This window comes from Stenella coeruleoalba, assembly GCF_951394435.1.
Source record: "Stenella coeruleoalba genome assembly, chromosome: 1".
NCBI classification, from domain to species: Eukaryota; Metazoa; Chordata; class Mammalia; order Artiodactyla; family Delphinidae; genus Stenella; species Stenella coeruleoalba.
This window is the reverse complement of record NC_137169.1, coordinates 50,100,736-50,120,470: the sequence shown is the minus strand read 5'-3', so window position 1 is coordinate 50,120,470 and position 19,735 is coordinate 50,100,736. Positions and strand designations below refer to the sequence as shown.

The following is a 19,735-nucleotide window of genomic DNA, read 5'->3' as shown; positions in this document are numbered from 1 at the left end:
AAGGGTAAAGTAAGACAGTACGATACTCAGAGGATATATTCTTGCCTCAAATACTGGAAAGACCGTGTTCTGCCACTTGGGCAGGAATGAGAAGGATGTTAAGAGTAGACAGGGTAAGATCAAAGGCCCAGGGTCAAGGGCAAAGCCCAGTCCAAAGCACCCATGGGATGGTCTCCTTCAGGACAAGGAAGAGGTCGTACAAGTGGCCCCAACAGAGCCTGGAAAATGCTGCGATTACCTGTGGCCAAAGGTTTCTCCAGACCTCCCAATGTAAATTACTAAAAACAGCACTGGCATCTTGTGATACCAAGATGGTGCAGCAGTTCAGCAAAACTCTAAATGAAAAACAAGTTTCACACTCTAAGGAATGAATGGATAAATCCTTGTAAACATGTCCAGTTCTATTGGGCAAATTCAGAACACTGAGTATTCATAGCTTAAAAGGATTTTATAATCTCCACAACTATGGATGACACTGTTGGACTCAGGCTCCCAACACTGGTCCTGATAAATATTGCTGGTGAAAAGCCCTTGGGCATGTTTCCACAAGGGCATTTCCTCTTCTTTCCCCGAGGATGGAGTAGCCCTAGTATACACACTCCGATCTCCTGCTTCTATCCTCTTTACTCTTTCCAGCCTGGGAAGTAGGAATCGTTTAGCTGATCCATGAGACTCTGGAAAAAACAACACCTACGGGGCCATGTGGAAGTGGAGCAACAGCCTTGAAATGGGGTCAGTACAGGCTTGTGTCTACTTTAACAACCTGTGGGCTCTTTGGATTTAAACCACCTGAGTGCCAGTGAGCTCTCGGAGTTTGAGTTTAAATTCAGCAGATCAAGTGCCGAAGCAAGCCCAGCCAGGTGTCTCGTCTCTTTGTCTCAGCTCCTTGGCCTGCCAATGAATGGATCAAGTCAGTGCCATGCAGGTCCCAAGGTTCAGAAAAGAGGGTAGGATTCCCCCCACTGCTCTTTAATTCAGTCTAACCAAAGTCAATATCATGCTTTGCTTCAGGTGTCTCTGTGAAATGTTCTCAACTGGTTGGACTCTGCAGAGGGACAGTGGTGAGTTCTGACATATCTATGTCCCAAACACATACATGTCATTAGTCAAGATTCTTTAGCTATAATTTTAAGCCTACAGGACAAAAATATCTAAAATTCAGCTTCAGTTAACTGCAGGGTCTATTTTACTCTATGGAAAAGCGATATTCCCAATCTTCCTAAAATAAGTTGTTTCAGTTATTTGGGTTTTTTTTTTTTGTGAAGGAGTCTGTAATATTTCCTGTCTGGAAAATCTCTGAGAGACTTCTTGTAGAAATGAGCTCTCATTCGGGGGGGAGACGGGGGGCGGTGTCTTCCACAGGAGCCCTTCTTAAGTGGTAAACAGGTTAGTGAAAAAGGACTGTGAACACTGAATTTATGAAACAAAAACATTGTCTATCAACTTGCAGTATCATTTAATTCAAAAGAAGTTATAGGGTCCATTAACTATTAGGAATAATCAAAGCCAAAGGGGGGCTTATTTAATCAAATCCTTCATTCAAGCATATATTCAACAAATACTTCATCAGTATGTACCATGTGCCAGGTGAAGGGCCCACAGTGTCCGACATCTAAAACGTGGTCTCATAAAGGGAGAGAAACCCAGTGAAAAAATGCAGTCTCCCTCCCCTTAAGGAATGGTCCCGTTTACATTGGCTTCATCATCATTTCTGCCTCTCATTTAACAGTTAGTTCCTGCATTGCCTGGCTTCCCTGACCCCACAAAACGAATGATCTATAAGCTAACACACTGTACCTTTTTATGTAACAAGGCTCTTTCTGTAATGCAGATAGTCACTCTATAATTCAGCCATGCTGTACACACGCATAAAGTGGCCTGCCCCAATAATACAACGAAGCACTTTTCCCAGGAAGTGAAAAAGCAATGGAACTTGCTGAAAGAGAGCCTGGATAATCAATTAGAACAGGTGGGGTGTTGCTTCTCTTCCTAAGGGTCCTTCCTCCCTGCTGATCTCTTCCTTCTTGTTTGCTTTTGATACATGTTTAGGATTAGATGGGTAACCAGGGAATGATTCACAGAGAACTGAAGGTCAAAATCTATTGACACAGATCATTTAATTGGACTATGGGTATATAATTCCCTACAAAATACTGGTTTGGGTTTTCTCCATCAATTCTGAACATGAAATCAACTAGTATAGTTTTAATTGTGAAGAAATATCAAGGGTAAGCTGAGACGAAGCGAGAGAGTGGCATGGACATATATACACTATCAAACGTAAAATAGATAGCTAGTGGGAAGAAGCCTCATAGCACAGGGAGATCAGCTCGGTGCTTTGTGACCACCTAGAGGGGTGGGATAGGGAGGGTGGGAGGGAGATGCAAGAGGGAGGAGATATGGGAACATATGTATATGTATAACTGATTCACTTTGTTATAAAGCAGAAACTAACACACCATTGTAAAGCAATTATACTCCAATAAAGATGTTAAAAAAATGTCTACTATATTCTTTTGATTCACAAAACTATTTTTTTCTTTTACTTTGTATAATGTTCCCAAACCAAACCATCCAAATACCTCCTTAAGGAAGGCATTAGGTAGTAACATTTTATCTTTGGAAACTTGCAAGTAGTTACTTAAAACACTGTAAATTTCTTCCCCTGTCCTTGAAATGCACCATATAAATATTGCATTTGATCCTTAACTTACACTTCATAAATAATTTATTTCAAAAATGTCCCTCCATAAGACTATCAGTTGCTGAGGTGTTCAGTTCTCAGGGAAAGCATTTATTTACTGCATGAGCCCAGGAAGGCTGGTAAAGACTTGGCTAAAAGCCCCACATGGAGCGAATTATGGTAATTATATTAATGCTCAAATCCATGATGTGCTGTTCAAATCTGTTAAAAGGTTTTGCACTGTAGTGTCCACATTTGATGGGTAATGAGTCCACTGGAAATGTTTAACACTTCATAGGGAGGCTTCCGAGATTCATTTCTCATAGTTCCAAGAATTGCTCCGACTGCCTGGAGGTAGCTTCCAGAGGAGTTTCTGAAAGTCCCAACTGAGAGTGCATGTCCTCTTTAACATCCTCCACTTCTGGTTCAGACTGAAACTACAAGTTCAAGTCACCAGAAATGAAAATCAAAGGAAACATCATACAATTAATTTTGATGACTGGGTAAGTTTTAATTCATGTATGGTAATATTCTGGTTAATGATATGGCTCCTTAGGACATCCATTAAAAATCCATTAACAGGCGAAATCTAATAAAATTATTCTGGAAATTTTCTGCTAGATTAGCATTATGGACTTTTAATGAATATTTCCTGTAGGTATTGCTCTATTAGCAGAGCTAATATACTAATTAAACATGGGTCTTGTGTTGGAAGGGAGGGGAGCACAAAAAGATGAAAATAATCAGAAAATCAGAGTTGAACTTGAACCCAAGTCACCTAAGATAACTGCTAAAATCAGTAAACACCACTAGAGCTTTTAAAAGCAAAAAGTGTGGACATTCCAGTGCCAGCCACCCCAGTCATTCATTTACCCACTTATTAATCAAAGAGTAATTTAGCTGCTAAAATGTGCCATGTCTTGTGCTGGGGCCAGAATACAAATGTAAATAAGTGAAAATCCACAGGTCAAGGAGCTCATAGTCTACAGTAGAATCAAGACATGTAAACAGGTAATCAATGTGTACTATAATAAATCTGCGTTCAACACACCATGGGAATACTCAGGAACAAGCAACTAAATTTGAGGGAAAGGGTGGACACATAAATTTTAAAAATCACTTAAACAATGAAGCAATTGAAGTTGAAATTTGTGTTCCAGTAAAATATTAGCTCCTTCTAGGGCCTCCCACAGGGAGGGTTTCAATCCTGACATCATTTATTGGTTCTGCATGTGGTTATAGAAAGTTACTTATATCTCTTATTCTCATCTGTAAACAAGGTAACAGTACTTTTGTCACTGGTTTTAAGAATTACATGCAACAAGGTATGTGAAAGCACACAGAAATGTGCTTGAAATATAGAGGGGAAGGAGGATTAGCATTTATTTGTTGCCTACTATACACACACAATAAACATTATTTGGAAGTCAATACAGCAAAATGATTAGAGCAGGATTTGGAATCCTCCAAACATAGGTTTCAATTCTGCTTCTACCATTTGCAAACTGTGCAAGCATAGGTTAGACACCCTTCCCCTTTCTGAACCTTGGTTTCTTCAGCTGTAGAACAGGATAAATAAAAATAACTCTGTTACACTGTTTTGAAAATTTAAAAGGATACTGGTTGTAATGCAATAGTATCATGTCTCAGAAACAGTAAACTATTAGTTTTCATTCTACCATTAACTATATCTTTCATAGGCAAGACTATAAAGATATACAGCATTATGAGACTTGTCTAAGTTCATACCATCAGTGCTAAAACTAAAACTACCCTTGCTCCCAGTTCAGTGTTTTAGACCCAACTTGCCTGAACCCCTCAATTACAGGACAAGAGTCCCTCCCCTAGTACTCAGTCCTGATGCTTCTTCTTCAAGGCAGGGAGCTCATGCGGAGCCTCCAGAACACCAGACTGGGGACTCAGGACTTAGTGGCCCTGCTTTAGCTCTAATGACCAGTGCACTAGTACCTTGGGGTTGTGGGCTAAATTGTGTCCCCAAGATTCCTATGTTGAAGCTCTAAGCCCCAATGTGACTGTATTTGGAGATAAGAGTCAACAGGAAGTAATTAAGGTTAAATGAGCCCAAAAGGGTGGGGCCCTGATCTGATAGGTTTAGTGTCCTTATAAGAAGAGACACCAGAGAGCTCTCTTTCTGCACACACACAAAGAAGAGATCACATGAACACACAGCAAGCCAAGAGGAGGCCTCAGAATTAAACTACACTGTTGGCACCTTGACCTTGGACTTCCCAGCCTCCAGAACCGTGAGAAATACATTTCTGTTGTTTAAGTCTCTCAGTCTATAGTATGCTGTTATGGCAGCCAGAGCAAATAAAGACACCTGAGATATCTCTTTGCCACCGTTTTCTCTTAACTCTTTCCAATCCGTCTCAATTCAAACAATTGTGCTCAAGTCAAACACATTCTGTCAGTAGATATTTACCAACATCTTCTATGCCAAGATACTCAAGGGTACGGCAGATACAGTCCCTGCCCTCCAGAAGCTTTTGGTTGAGTATCACTTTGCTGTCTGGCTGACCATTTCCCCTGCTGGACCTGAGGCACTGTCCAAAACTCCAGTCTGGCTGGCTGGAGTCCTGACCCGCCATCCTCTGGTTGGCTCCCTCAGCCCCCAGAATAAAAGACTGACTCTATTCCCCAGCTGCTATCTCAGTTGCTGGCTCCAGAAGGTCTGAATACCCAGAATTTTAAAACTAACCACCATATGACTTAAAGTATTAATACTTTTTATACCCTGTGAATTTATATCCACTCATCAGCTGAGAGCCCATCACACTCTGACTCCTGTCTAGGTGTGGACTACAGATGTTTGTTCCAGTCAAGCTCAAACTGGCTTTGGGTGCTAAATGTTGGACTTCTGCTTAATCCTGCTGGAGGCCAGCCATACAGCCACATCAGTTCCCTCAGGTTCCAGATATCCCAAGGAGGAAGTCTGCTTTGGTAGAAAAGTGTAGACTCAGAGACCCTAGTCCTACTATTGACCCTACAACTAAACAGCAGACAAAAGAACTGAATCTCAGTTTTCCCATCTGTAAAATGGAAATAGCTAGACAAATAGGTTTGTGAGGGCCTAATGAGATAAATGAATCACCTACCAAATCACCGACCAAAGGACTTAGAATGCAGCTGATGACTAATGACTGCTGCTTTGCTTTCTTCCTCCCTTCCCCTGGTCCCAAGCTCCTCCCCTTCTCTACCAGCTCAGATCCTATGACGGTTTCAGTCGAGCCACAGAAAGTCCAGAAGGGTTCTTTCTGCATACTACCCTGGCTCTGTTCTTTACCCCAGATTTAGCTATTAGTAGTTGAACAGACCATGGACAACTGAGCTATGTTGTCCACAGCATAGCAGCATAGATGCTATGTGGATCTTTCATATTTCTATTCTTATACTCTTGCAATCTAAGAGAGTAGTCATGAGGACTCCACCAGAGAAAGGCTGGACTGAAACGACCTACTAAGTGACTCGGTTATCAGGGGGGTTGAAACTATGGCAGACACTACTAGTTGTTCACTCAAATTTTATAGCACAGCTCTCAACTTCTGGCCAGTCACATGAATGGTCACCTGACTGCCTGGCCAATTACCACATTTCCCAGCCACCCCTACAGCCTCATGAGGCCTCATTAACAAGTGCCAATCAAATATATACACTACCAAATGTAAAATAGATAGCTAGTGGGAAGCAGCCGCATAGCACAGGGAGATCAGCTCGGTGCTTTGTGCCCACCTAGAGGGGTGGGACAGGGAAGGTGGGAGGGAGACGCAAGAGGGAGGAGATATGGGGATGTATGTATATGTATAGCTGATTCACTTCGTTGTACAGCAGAAACTAACACACCATTGTAAAGCAATTATACGCCAATGAAGATGTTAAAAAAAAAAACAAGTGCCAGTCAATAGGATGTGATCAGAAATGATGTGGCCCATTTCCACGTTATGCTTCCTCCAAAGGAATGTGGATGGATTCTTCTGGTCCTTTATATTCTTCCCACTAACTGGCTGGGAACTGATGAGAAATGAAGTGGCTAATCTGGACCCAAAGTTGGAGGACATGTTTTGAGAACGGCAGAGCTGCCTTATAATCACTTACCTCTATTCTACTACATAAAAGGGAAATACTCTGCCATCCTGTTTAATCTGCAGTACTTTTAAATTGTCTCATTACAACCTCCTAGCCTTCACACTAAACAATACAGAAGTACTTCTCTTTAATCAGGTATAATTGCCTACCTGATGACAGCTTACTAGAATCGTAGGTAGTAACTATAAGAAATAAACATCTTTCTGTGACATGAACATGTAAACCTGAAACTTTAACATATCAGCTACAATTATATGTACCTAGTATCTGAATTCTTTTACCAGGTAAATTCCTACCAATCATCCACACCTCTACTACCCAGTTAGTGTCACATAAAACTGGAAGTCAGGAACCCTACGGCTTTAGTCAGGAACCACTGGCTCACGTTCCAGTTTATGTCTTGCTCCTGATCCTTCCAATTTTGACCTCTTCAATTATTTTGTTTCTGTATGGCCTTGCCTGGTTCCTTGAACCTAAATCACAAGACATTTTCCTAGGTCTGACTGGAGACAATCCATACACATCCCTTCGATTATGCTATTCCCAGTTGCTCCATGCAAGTATCTTCCTCAGTCTAGCCCCACGTCTAACAGTCTACATTTCAAGGCAGCTTTTCATAACTCAGTTCCTATAAGCCCCAATGCAAGGGCCTACTAGTTATGGCCTACCCATCATAACTTACTCGCTTCTCTTGGAAAAACAGAGCTGTGTTCCTATACTTTAATTCAGACAAAGACAAACAAAAAATAAACACCAATATATTCATGTGTACATACACATAATCAGAAAAAATTATTTTTTTTACCTATTTTGCTGTAATTATCTGCAACCAAGTCTTCCAAACCAACCATCTTCCAGAAACTGTCATCCCAGCCTTTCTCTGCAGAGTATGTCCATTTGCACACCAGGGAGCAGAGAGACCTAAGAAAATGGGAGAAAGGTAGAACCAATAATATGAGCCTGGTTTCCTTTATATTTTGCCTAATACTCGTCCAGATATCTGCAATAGTATTGAAAAAGTAGAATAAATTGAAATAGTATTGAAATAGTATTGAAATACTATTCAATATTTCAATAGTATTGAAAAAGTAGAATAAACATCCCTGTTTAAATCAAAAGTCCCCACTGACACCTGTTAATGACTGAGAGCATCTTCTTTCTCTTTCAAAAGGCTCCCAGCCCTTTATTTAGGTCTGGATCAAACAATGTATATAAATATTTGTATTTATATCTATGTTCATATTTACATGACATTTGTGAGATAAACAGAAATTACAACAATGACTAGCTACTTGATGATACGGAGCATTATTATTAAGTGTTAGGTGTGAAACTGATAATTGTGGTTATGTTTTGAAAAAGGCTTCTTAGCTAAATGATACATACTGAAACACTCATGTATAAAATGATATATTGGGCTTCCCTGGTGGCACAGTGGTTGAGAATCTGCCTGCCGACGCAGGGCACACGGGTTCGTGCCCCGGTCCGGGAAGATCCCACATGCCGCGGAGCGGCTGGGCCCGTGAGCCATGGCCGCTGAGCCTGTGCGTCTGGAGCCTGTGCTCCGCAATGGAGAGGCCACAACAGTGAGAGGCCCGCGTACCGCAAAAAAAAAAAAAAAAAAAAAAAAAAAAGATATATTATCTGGGATCTGCTTTAAAAGAGCAAGTGAAGGGGAAGTGAATGGTGTTGCAGATGGAACAGACCCAGCCACGGGTTGACGGCTGTAGGGCTGAGGGTGGCTAAATGGGTGTTCGCTATACTTCTCTATTTTGTACAGGTTCAAAATTCTCTACGATAAAAAAGTAAAAAAAAGAAAAGTTCTTGGTATAGATGTGATAACTGCAGTCTAAAGCAATATTTAACAGAAGGAAGACTTGCTCTGGATGGCGTTTTACTCTCCAGCTTCATTTCTCATCAATTCCCTCTTAGTATTCTACACTCCAGCAATAAAGAATCCTTTGCAGCACTCTGAAAAGGTCACATTCTTGAACACTTCTGTGCCTCTACCCTACTTCTAGGTGCCTGGAAAATTCTTCCCAGCTTCTTAGCCCTGATAACTTGAAACACTTCCTTTAGACTAGACTGAGACTCCAGTTCTAGTTTAGATGCTCCTCCTCTGAGATCACAGCGCAGGAATCAAATCTCACACAGACCTTATCACACTGTATAATTAACTGCTTCTTTATATATCTTCTTCCCAAGAGTCCCATGCCTTCCAATCTGTTCTCCCTTGTGTCCAGAGCAAACTTCATAAGGTAAAACCCGATGACACCAACCCTTGATTCAAACACTTCAATTGCTCCTCACTCCCTTCAGGAAAAAGTCCCGTCCTTAGCTGGGCTTGAGCAACCCTCTGTGACATGACCATGCTGACCTCCAGCTTCCTCGCTTGCCATCCCCACCCTTGCTTTCTCCATTCTGCAACACTGAACTACTTGAAGTATCCTATAGTGGCCATGATTGCTCACTTCCCTGTACCTTGAAACCTTTACTCCATTCTGCCCAGAATGTTCTTCCCTGTTACGTGTCTAACTGCTGATTAGCCTTCGTGACTCAGTTCAGACTGCCCCTTTTCAAAAAGCCCCAGTGGAGGGCCAGCTGAGTCCAAAGCCTCTTCTCCAAGTTCAATGTGGACATACCTGTATCTTAACACTTAACACAATGATTGCCTTTGCCCCTTTCCTTCTCTATCTCTGCCACTAAACCAGCAACTCCTTCAGAGCAAAACCAGCCCTAATGATCTCCACATCACCAGTACCTAGTCCACATTCCGCCATATGTCAAGCCATGATGAATACTGATTGAATGGAAGCTCTAGAGAATGAATATGGTCTGTCTGCCTCACCACAGGTAAGTGATAAACCTGGGGAACGCTTGCAGTTTTACAGATAAACCAAAACCTACCTATCTCATAGGGCCAATAGTCTAGGCCTATCTCATTCAGTCATTCACAGTGATTCACTCATTCACTCACTCACTTAACAAATATTTAGTATTCAGTCACTATGACCCTGGCACTATGCTAGGCTCTGGGGAACCAGTTATATGCAAAAGACCTGGTCTACTGCTCTCCTAGAAGCTGACAATTTAATTGAGGAGACAGTGATCAAACAATCACACTAAAATCACATCCTAACAAAAATGTTCTGTAGAAAGTAGAGAGAGAAATGAGAACTTTTAGCAGGAGAACCTGGTGGGAGAAAGGGGGAGAAAGTGTCAGGGAGGGCTCCACAGAAGAGCTCACATTTTGTGAAACCTAAATGTCTTTTGAAAGCAAACAAATGTTATTTCTCAGTATTTTTTTCACATGTGGCATATATGGCAGAACACACTGAGCTAAGTTAAGTGGCACCTATACATTGAAGGAACACAAGTCCCAGTAGAAACTTAATACATATGTGCTAAACCCTTCACCTTATTTAAGCAAAATAATTTTTTGAGGTATAAAGAAAGCAGCCATCTATGCAGCATGTTCTGAAGAATATACAATAGGATAACTCTTCCTGGCACAACGCCTGAAATTCCAACTTTTTAAAAGCTATGATAGCTCACTGGAAAGAACAATTAAATGAGACAAAAGACTGTGTGGAAGGATTGCTTCTAGGGATCGATCCACATAGGACAACTCTTCACTCACCAAACGCTCCATTCATTTGCAGACTTCTGTGCCTCTATTCTGTCCCTTCCCTCTTGACTGATTTTTGCTCCTTTCACTCAACGCTGTCTACTTGGAAAACTCTATGTTGTTCTTATGGTCCAGTTCCAATGTGTCTGTCCTTTGCACAAGTTTCCTCACTACCTCCAAGCTAACCTCATGGCTGTCTCCTTTGAAGTAGCATTATAACTTGGAAATGTTTCATTGCAATTCTTAAATGCTGAGGCAGGTTGAGTTCATGGTCCCAAGTCTTCCGCTCTCTACGTATCCACATACTTTGCCACTTAATTTGTAGGGCTACACCCTCCTCCTCCCAACCTCACACTGTGGGCAGGGCCGCCTTTCCCATCTCTAGACTTTGGATTCGGTCATGTGACTGGATTTGGCCAAAATAATGAGGCAGAAGTGACCGCATTCCAGTTTCAAGTCTAAGCTTCAAGATACATTATGTGTTTCTGCTTGCTCTCTTGAACTTCTGAGAAGATCACTCAGGGTTAGCCCATTGGTGCCAGGAGGAGGATAAGAGGTATGTGGGGCAGAGCAATGACCACCAAGCCCAGCCTGGATCAGACATCTCCAGGGAGCCAAGACTGGAGGGAGTGAGTCCAGCTGAGAACAGAAGAACCACCCCTCAGAGAACAGCCTAAATGAGCTACCTGTGAGTCAAATAAATGATGACTGTGTTGAACTACGGAGCACTGGTTGTGGTTTATAACAGAGCAATAGTTAAACAGCTCAACACTTTACAGCATGACTAAGCTATTCCAGGCAGACTCTCCCTCCCCACCCCCAATAAGGGCAAGGAGAGGGATGTCCAGTTCTCGCAGCAAGTTAGAATAAGTGGCCAGAGAGTATGCTTGGAGTGAAGGTGACCAAACCCAGGAGGCAGGAAGTTTTACAGCTGCAGATGCCTCTGGTAAGTCCCTCCTACATTAGGGTTATTCAGACACTGTGAGTGTCCCTCCCATTTGGGTCTCTTTAAATCAACTCTTGGGTAATATGGATATACAAGCGCAGCACAACTGGCAATACTTAGAGAGTACATCTGAGGCCACAGGTTCTCCAGAAGGCTTCAGCAGAGAGAGAGCAAGTACTGGACTTTGTCTTGTTAGTAAGTAAAGGCAAGCTAGCAGCAGCAGAACAAAAGGTTTGCCTCCCTCTGAGGCTTCTATTAGGACCACTGTTGTCATTCCCTCAGGTGTTTTAGTGAACAACCTGCACTCTCAGGATAGCTATTCACCCTCAGGCAAGCTGACCTATCAGCCTGTGCGTGTGTGTGTTCACGTGCACCTACATTCTCGTGTGTGAGAGCATGGGTGGGAGGAGTGATTTGTAGGATCAGAATTCAAGATAGGAGCCCAAGAAAGACAGGGGTTATCCTAACAGGGTGAATTGTTTCAAAGATTGGCAGCAGGAAAGGAGAGCTGAGTCCACCCAGGGAAAAGGGTCACTCACTATTTGTTCCCTGCCAGCAAGAACACCAGGGCAGAAACTGCTGTAACTTTCACTGCTTTCAGATTTGTTAATGTCAAAGAGACTATAAAAGCCTATAGCCTATATGAGAGTCAAAAGAACATAAACTAAAGAGTAGGCAAAACAAAAATAATATCTAACTTAGGGGACTAGTTTACCTGAGAGAGAAGATCATACAGAACACCTCTAAGAGGAAGGTCTCAGTGAGGTAGAAATGTTGAAAACAATTGGAAGAGAACACCAATAATGAAAGCAATGAGAAATCAGAAGGCAGCATGAAAGACTCTGAATTAAAACCACTAACTTTCAATTTTATTAAAAATTTCTGTAGGAGAATTAAAAAAACAAAACAAAACAAAACACTAGCACTGTTAAAAATTGAATTAATTATCTGGAAGACCAAGTGAACGAAATATCTTACTACCTGTAACAAAGACACAAAGGAATAATGAGGGAATAAATAAGAGGCTTGGAGGGCAGATCTGGCAGCCTAACATGAAAATAACAGGAATTCCAGAAGGGATTTTTAAAGAAGAGGAAAAGGAAAAAAAGAAAAGATGAAGGAGATGTTCTAATTAAAGAAATAGAGTACTAGTTTTTATTTATTTATTTATTTATTTAAATGGGCTGAAGCAAGATTTAAGTCTGCAGTGAAAAGTCTCATTAAGTCCAGGAAGTGAATCCAGGAAATACTTGAAGTTCAAGCATAAACAGAAAATTATACAAGCTTCCAGGCAGAAAGAATAAGTTACTTACAGAGGCAGGCAAGAGATTCAGCCTAGCTAAGGAATTCTCATCTACAACTCTGGAATGTAGAAGACAGTGGAAAAACGTACAACCATTAAGAAAAATGATCCAAAAATCCTATATCTAGAAAAAAATATTATTCAGCTGTTGGGGAAAGGAAAAGATTTTCAACGTGCAAGGATTCAAAAGGAAACTTCCCATATACATTCTCTGAGGACAATACTTGAAAAAGAACATAACCAAAAAACAATTGCTTCTGAGCAGCTATCTCAACAGAGAGGAAATCGAAGACTAGAGGAAGCAGTGGTGGTGAACCCTGATATTAATTCATATTCTCTCTCTCTCTCTCCATAGTGTGTCTAAATACATATATATACATACACATGTATATATGGGTACATACATATTTAAATCTAAATAGATGATGATCATGTAAACAGAAACTTGTAATATTAAGCTTTCCTGAAACACAACAGGTATGCTATATTAGAAGGAAAATCTAATGATAGCCTGGAACTGAAAATATTAAGTTAGCGAAACATCAAAGTCAGACATTGGACAAGGGGTACGCAGGAAAAGGACTTTGTATGTGTGGGCAGAACATAAATTTAATGTTGGTTGTAAGAAATGATATGGTAATCACTAGTGGAAAAAAAAAAGCTTAGTAGAATGCTCAAATTAACAAGGAATAAAAAGGTAATAAAGAGAGAATTAACAGTGAAACCAAACTAAACCAATTAAAATAAAAAGAGAGAACAAGTAATGTAATATAAACAGAAAACAAAAATAAAATATAAAGAATAAAATCAATTATTACAGTTATTACAACAAATGTGAATGAGCTGAATTCTATAACTGGTTGAAAGATACTAATCACACTGGGGTTAAAATTAAGGGATATCTTGCTTACAATACAGGTTTTAAAAAATGTGATAAAGAGGTTTTGCTTTTTTATTATTTAAAAAAAAAGGGCAGCAAAGAAATGGCAAATACAAATTTCTAAAAATATGACAACATAAATATCCGAGTAGAATACAAGATCAAAAATATTAGCAAAACAAAGAGGATGACTTCAATGACTAAACACTCAAAGAAGAATATTACCATTCATTTAATTTTATGAACGGAACAACATAATGTGAAACATATAAAATAAGAGCTCTTAGAAATAAAAAAAAAGGCACTTGAAAAGAGAGACAATTTATTTAAAGCTTTTACGATTCTTTGAGAATTTGAAGAAACAGGTAAACCAAAAGAATACTACTACTATTATTGAAGAATTAAAAGACTCCAATGCAGTCAACAAACTCAATTCTATATATTCATATGGGGGAGAGAAAGGAAGAATGTTTTACAATACAAGCAGAGACCAGATGGGTAAACTGGTATTTCACAAAGAAATTGAGAGGTTTAAAATATTTTACTGGAAAATAAATATGTCTGAAAATTAATAACCTAAGAAGGTAACATAAGAAATTATGAAAAACAGTAATAGATTAAACTGAAAGAAAGATCAAAAAGGAGTAGTAAAGATAAAAGCAGATGAAAGACATAAAATAGCAAGATAAAATTCAGGGAATCAACAGAGCCAAAACATGGTTCTAAGAAAAGACAAATGAAACAGAAAAGCCTCTGGTAAAAACTGAGGAAGAGAAAAGAAAAGAAGGTAAAAATAACAAATATCATGAATGGAAATGGGGGCTATAACTACAGATAAGGCAGACATTAACAGGAAAAAAAAAGGAATTACATGAATAACATTATGCTAGTAAACTTGAAAATTTACATGAAATGGACAGCTTAATAGAAAAACAGAACTTATCACAACTGACTCAAAAACACAGGAAACCTTAATAAATGTATTACCATTAAAGAAATTGAGTCAGCAGTTAAAAATCACTGTTCAAATAAAACTTCAAGCCCAGATGGTTGTACTGGAAAGTTCTAACAAATGTTCAAGGAACAGAGTACTCCAAAATATTTCAGAATCTAGAAAAAAAAAGGAATGTTCCCCAAGTTAATTATAAAGGTAGGATAACTATGTTACAAAAACCAAGCAGAGATAAGAAACAAAAATCAGAGGCTGCTCTCACATTATGAATGAGAACATAAAAATTCTAAATAAGACATGACCAAATTTAATATAAAAATGTGGAAAAAATACATCAAGAACAACATTCAAGAATGTTTTAATAACAGAAGATATATGGATGTATTTTACCACAGGATTTTATTAAGAGAGAGAAAAATGATCAACTCATATTGAAGAACAGAAAATATTTGATGAAGTTAAATGCCACATCAAGACAGAAACTCAGGCTTCCATGGTGGCACAGTGGTTGAGAGTCCGCCTGCTGATGCAGGGGACACGGGTTCGTGCCCCGGTCCGGGAAGATCTCACATGCCACAGAGTGGCTGGGCCCCATGAGCTGCCGCTGAGCCTGCACGTCCAGAGCCTGTGCTCCACTACGGGAAAGGCCACAACAGTGAGAGGCCCGCATACCACACACACACACAAAAAAGACAGAAACTCACTAAAGTGGCAATAACAGAAGCTTCTGCTTCTAAACATGATGGAGTAACAGAGACTGGATTTTACCCCCATGCCTTAAATAACTAGAAAAGCCTAAGTAAACATAAGAAGCAACTGTATTCAGACCTTGAACAAGTGGCAGCACAGGTCTGTGATCCCTGAGAGAAGGAAACAATGGGGTTAGCCCTAAGATGGTGCTGGCTTTCTGCCTGGAAGCACACACCAGACCACAAAGCAGAAAGAGGGATGCCAAGGAAAACACAGCAGTATCATGAAGCTAAGGGCACTGAGATCAGAATCCAGGGAATTTAAGGTAGCTGGAAGCACAGACTTCCTAAGAGGAGGTAGCAATGCAGAAAGAGGGCCCTGAAAATTTGCACAAGTGTCCCATGAACTCTTTGCTGACTACTGAGATGTAGATATGCACACTGACACTCCGTGAGGTCTGATGAAGGAATGACTGGAAATCTAAGAGCGGAACGGTTCTGACTTCACGAAGAGCTAGGAGTCACTTGAGTTACTAAAATTAAGAGTGGAACATCCTCACCGATCACTTGAGACATTCAGTGGAGACCCTAAAAGACACATGCCTTAGCAGTGTGACTACACTACCTGCACTAACAAAGTTTAAAAAGAAGTCTACAAAGGATAAAACTAGGCCCAAAGTACATTAATAGCCTCCCACGCAAAGTAGCTCAAAAATCCTTAAAAGAAGCCAATAAGATCAAGACATTCACAACATAAAACTGACCCTGTTAATATCTAATAAAAAATATTTGGGGGACTGGTTCAAGATGGCAGAGTAGAAGGACATGCACTCACTTCCTCTTGCAAGAGCACCGGAATCACAACTAACTCATGAACATTCATCGACTGGAAGACACTGGAACTCACCAAAAAAGATACCCCACATCCAAAGACAAAGGAGAAGCTGCAGTGAGATGGTAGGAGGGGTGCAATCACAATAAAATCAAATCCCATAACCGCTGGGTGGGTGACTCACAAACTGGAGAACACTTATACCACAGAAGTCCACCCACTGGAAAGAAGTTTCTGAGCCCCACGTCAGGCTTCCCAACCTGGGGATCTGTCAATGGGAGGAAGAATTCCTAGAGAAACAGACTTTGAAGGCTAGCAGGATTTGATTGAAGGACTTTGACAAGACTGGGGGAAACAGAAACTCCACTCTTGGAGAGTACACACAAAATAGTGAGCACATGAGGACCCAGGGAAAGGAGCAGTGACCCAATAGGATACTGAACCAGACCTACCTGCTAATGTTGGAGGGTCTCCTGCAGAGGTGGGGGGGGGGGGTGTCTGTGGCTCACCGCAGGGACAAGGACACTGGCAGCAGAAGTTCTGTGAAGTACTCCTTGGTGTGAGCCCTCCCAGAGTCTGCCATTAGCCCCACCAAAGAGCAGGGTAGGTTCCAGTGTTGGGTCACCTCAGGCCAAACAACCAACAGGGAGGGAACCCAGCCCCACCCATCATCAGACAAGCAGATTAGAGTTTTACTGAGTTCTGCCCACCAGAGCAACACCCAACTCTACCCACCACCAGTAGCCCCCATCAGTAAGCTTCCACAAGCCTCTTAGATAGCCTCATCCACCACAGGGCACACAGCAGAAGCAAGAAGAACTACAATTCTGCAGCCTGTGGAACAAAAACCACATTCACAGAAAGAGACAAGATGAAAAGGCAGAGGACTTTGTACCAGATGAAAGAACAAGATAAAACCCCAGAAAAACAACTAAATGAAGTGGAGATAGACAAACTTCCAGAAAACGAATTCAGAATAATAATAGTGAAGATGATCCAGAACCTCAGAAAAAGAATGAAGGCAAAGATCTAGAAGATGCAAGGAATGTTTAACAAAGACCTAGAAGGATTAAAGAACAAACAAACAGAGATGAACAATACATTAAATGAAATGAAAAATACACTAGAAGGAATCAATAGCAGAATAACTGAGGCAGAAGAACAGATAAGTGACCTGGAAGACAGAATGGTGGAAATCACTGCCGCAGAACAGAATAAAGAAAAAGAATGAAAAGAAATGAAGACAGCCTAAGAGACTTCTGGGACAACATTAAACACATCAACATTCACATTATAGGGGTCCCAGAAGGAGAAGAGAGAGAGAAACGACCTGAGAAAATATTTAAACAGAAAATTTCCCTAACATTGGAAAGTTGAAAACTTTCCCTAACATGGGAAAGAAAATAGCCACCCAAGTCCAGGAAGCACAGAGAGTCCCAGGCAGGATAAACCCAAGGAGAAACACACTGAGACACACAGTAATCAAACTGGGAAAAATGAAAGACAAAGAAAAATTACTGAAAGAAACAAGAGAAAACCGGTAAATAATATAAAAGGGAACTCCCATAAGGTTAACAGCTGATTTCTCAGCAGAAACTCTACAAGCCAGAAGCAAATGGCATGATATATTCAAAGTGATGAAAGGGAAGAACCTACAACCAAGATTACCCTAGCCAGCAAGGATCTCATTCAGATTCGGCAGAGAAATCAAAAGCTTTACAGACAAGCAAAAGGTAAGACAAGTCAGCACCACCAAATCAGCTCTACAACAAATGCTAAAGGAATTTCTCTAAGCAGGAAACACAAGAAAAGGACATACAAAAACAAACCAAAAACAATTAAGAAAATGGTAACAGGAACATACATATCGATAATTACCTTAAATGTGAATGGATTAAATGCTCCAACCAAAAGACACAGGCTTGCTTGAATGGATACAAAAACAAGGCCCCTATATATGCTGTCTACAAGAGACCCACTTCAGACCTAGGGACACATTCAAACTGAAAGTGAGGGGATGGAAAAAGATATTCCATGCAAATGGAAATCAAAAGAAAGCAGGAGTAGCAATACTCATATCAGATAAAATAGACTTTAAAATAAAGAATGTTACAAGAGACAAGGAAGGACACTATATAATGATCAAGGGATCAATCCAAGAAGAAGATACAACAATTATAAATGTATATGCACCCAGCACAGGAGCACCTCAATACATAAGGCAAATGCTAACAGCTATAAAACAGGAAATCGACAGTAACACAGTAACAGTGGAGGACTTTAACACCTCACTGACACCAATGGACAGATCATCCAGACAAAAAATTAATAAGGAAACACAAGCTTTTAATGACACAATAGACCAGATAGATTTAATTGCTATTTATAGGACATTCCATCCAAAAACAGCAGATTACACTTTCTTCTTAAGTGCACATGGAACATTCTCCAGGATAGATCACATCTTGGATCACAAAGCAAGCAAATCACAATCGGTAAATTTAAAAAAATTTAAATCATGTCAGGCATCTTAAATGACCACAATGCCATGAGATTAAAAATCAATTACAGGGAAAAAAACGTAAAAAACACAAACACATGGAGGCTAAACAATACATTACGAAATAACCAAGAGATCACTGAAGAAATCAAAGATGAAACCAAAAAATACCTAGAGACGAGCTACAATGAAAACACGATGATCCAAAACCTATGGGATGCAGCAAAAGCAGTTCTAAGAGGGAAGTTTATAGCTATACAAGCCTACCTCAAGAAGCAAGAAAAATCTCAAATAAACAATCTAACCTTACACTTAAAGAAACTAGAGAAAGTAGAACAAACAAAACCCAAGGTTAGTACAAGGAAAGAAATCATAAAGATCAGAGCAGAAATAAATCAAATAGAAACAAAGAAAACAATAGCAAAGATCAATAAAACTAAAAGCTGGTTCTTTGAGAAGATAAACAAAATTGATAAACCATTAGCCAGACTCATCAAGAAAAAGAGGGAGAGGACTCAAATCCATAAAATTAGAAGGGAAAAAGGAGAAGTTACAACAGACACCGCAGAAATCCAAAGCACCATAAGAGACTCTACGCCAATAAAATGGACAACCTGGAAGAAATGGACAAATTCTTAGAAAGGTATAACCTTCCAAGACTGAAGCAGGAAGAAATAGAAAATATGTACAGACCAATCACAAATAATAAAATTGAAATTTAAAATCTTCCAACAAACAAAAGCCCAGGACCAGATGGCTTCACAGGCGAATTCTATCAAACATTTAGAGAAGAGCTAACGCCTACCCTTCTCAAACTCTTACATAATATAGCAGAGGGAGGAATACTCCCAAACTCATCCTATGAGGCCACCATCACCCTGATACCAAAACCAGACAATAATGTCACAGAGAAAGAAAACAACAGGCAGTATCACTGATGAACAAAGATGCAAAAATCCTCAAGAAAATACTAGCAAACAGAATCCAACAGCATATTAAAAGGATCATACACCATGATCCAGTTAGATTTATCCCAAGAATTCAAAGATTCTTCAATATATGCAAATCAATCAATGTGATAAACCATATTACAAACTGAAGGAGAAAAAATATATTATAATCTCAAAAGATGCAGAAAAAGCTTTCAACAAAATTCAACACCCGTTTATGATAAAAAAACCCTCCAGAACGTAGGCACAGAGGGAACTTACCTCAACA

General features: G+C 40.0%; 1 protein-coding gene across 5 annotated transcripts in view; it reads right to left on the bottom strand.

The window, feature by feature from the left end:
• FGGY (FGGY carbohydrate kinase domain containing) overlaps positions 1-19,735 on the bottom strand; it is a 420,429-nt gene that overhangs the window by 252,637 nt on the left and 148,057 nt on the right. For all 5 annotated transcript variants that reach the window (XR_013828299.1, XM_079921233.1, XM_079921234.1 and 2 more), the window contains one exon: positions 7,593-7,708. Coding sequence is in view for 4 of the 5 variants with exons in the window: in XM_079921233.1 (XP_079777359.1) it covers positions 7,593-7,708 (116 nt within the window). In the remaining variant the exon portion in view is untranslated. The remainder of the gene's footprint in view (positions 1-7,592; positions 7,709-19,735) is intronic.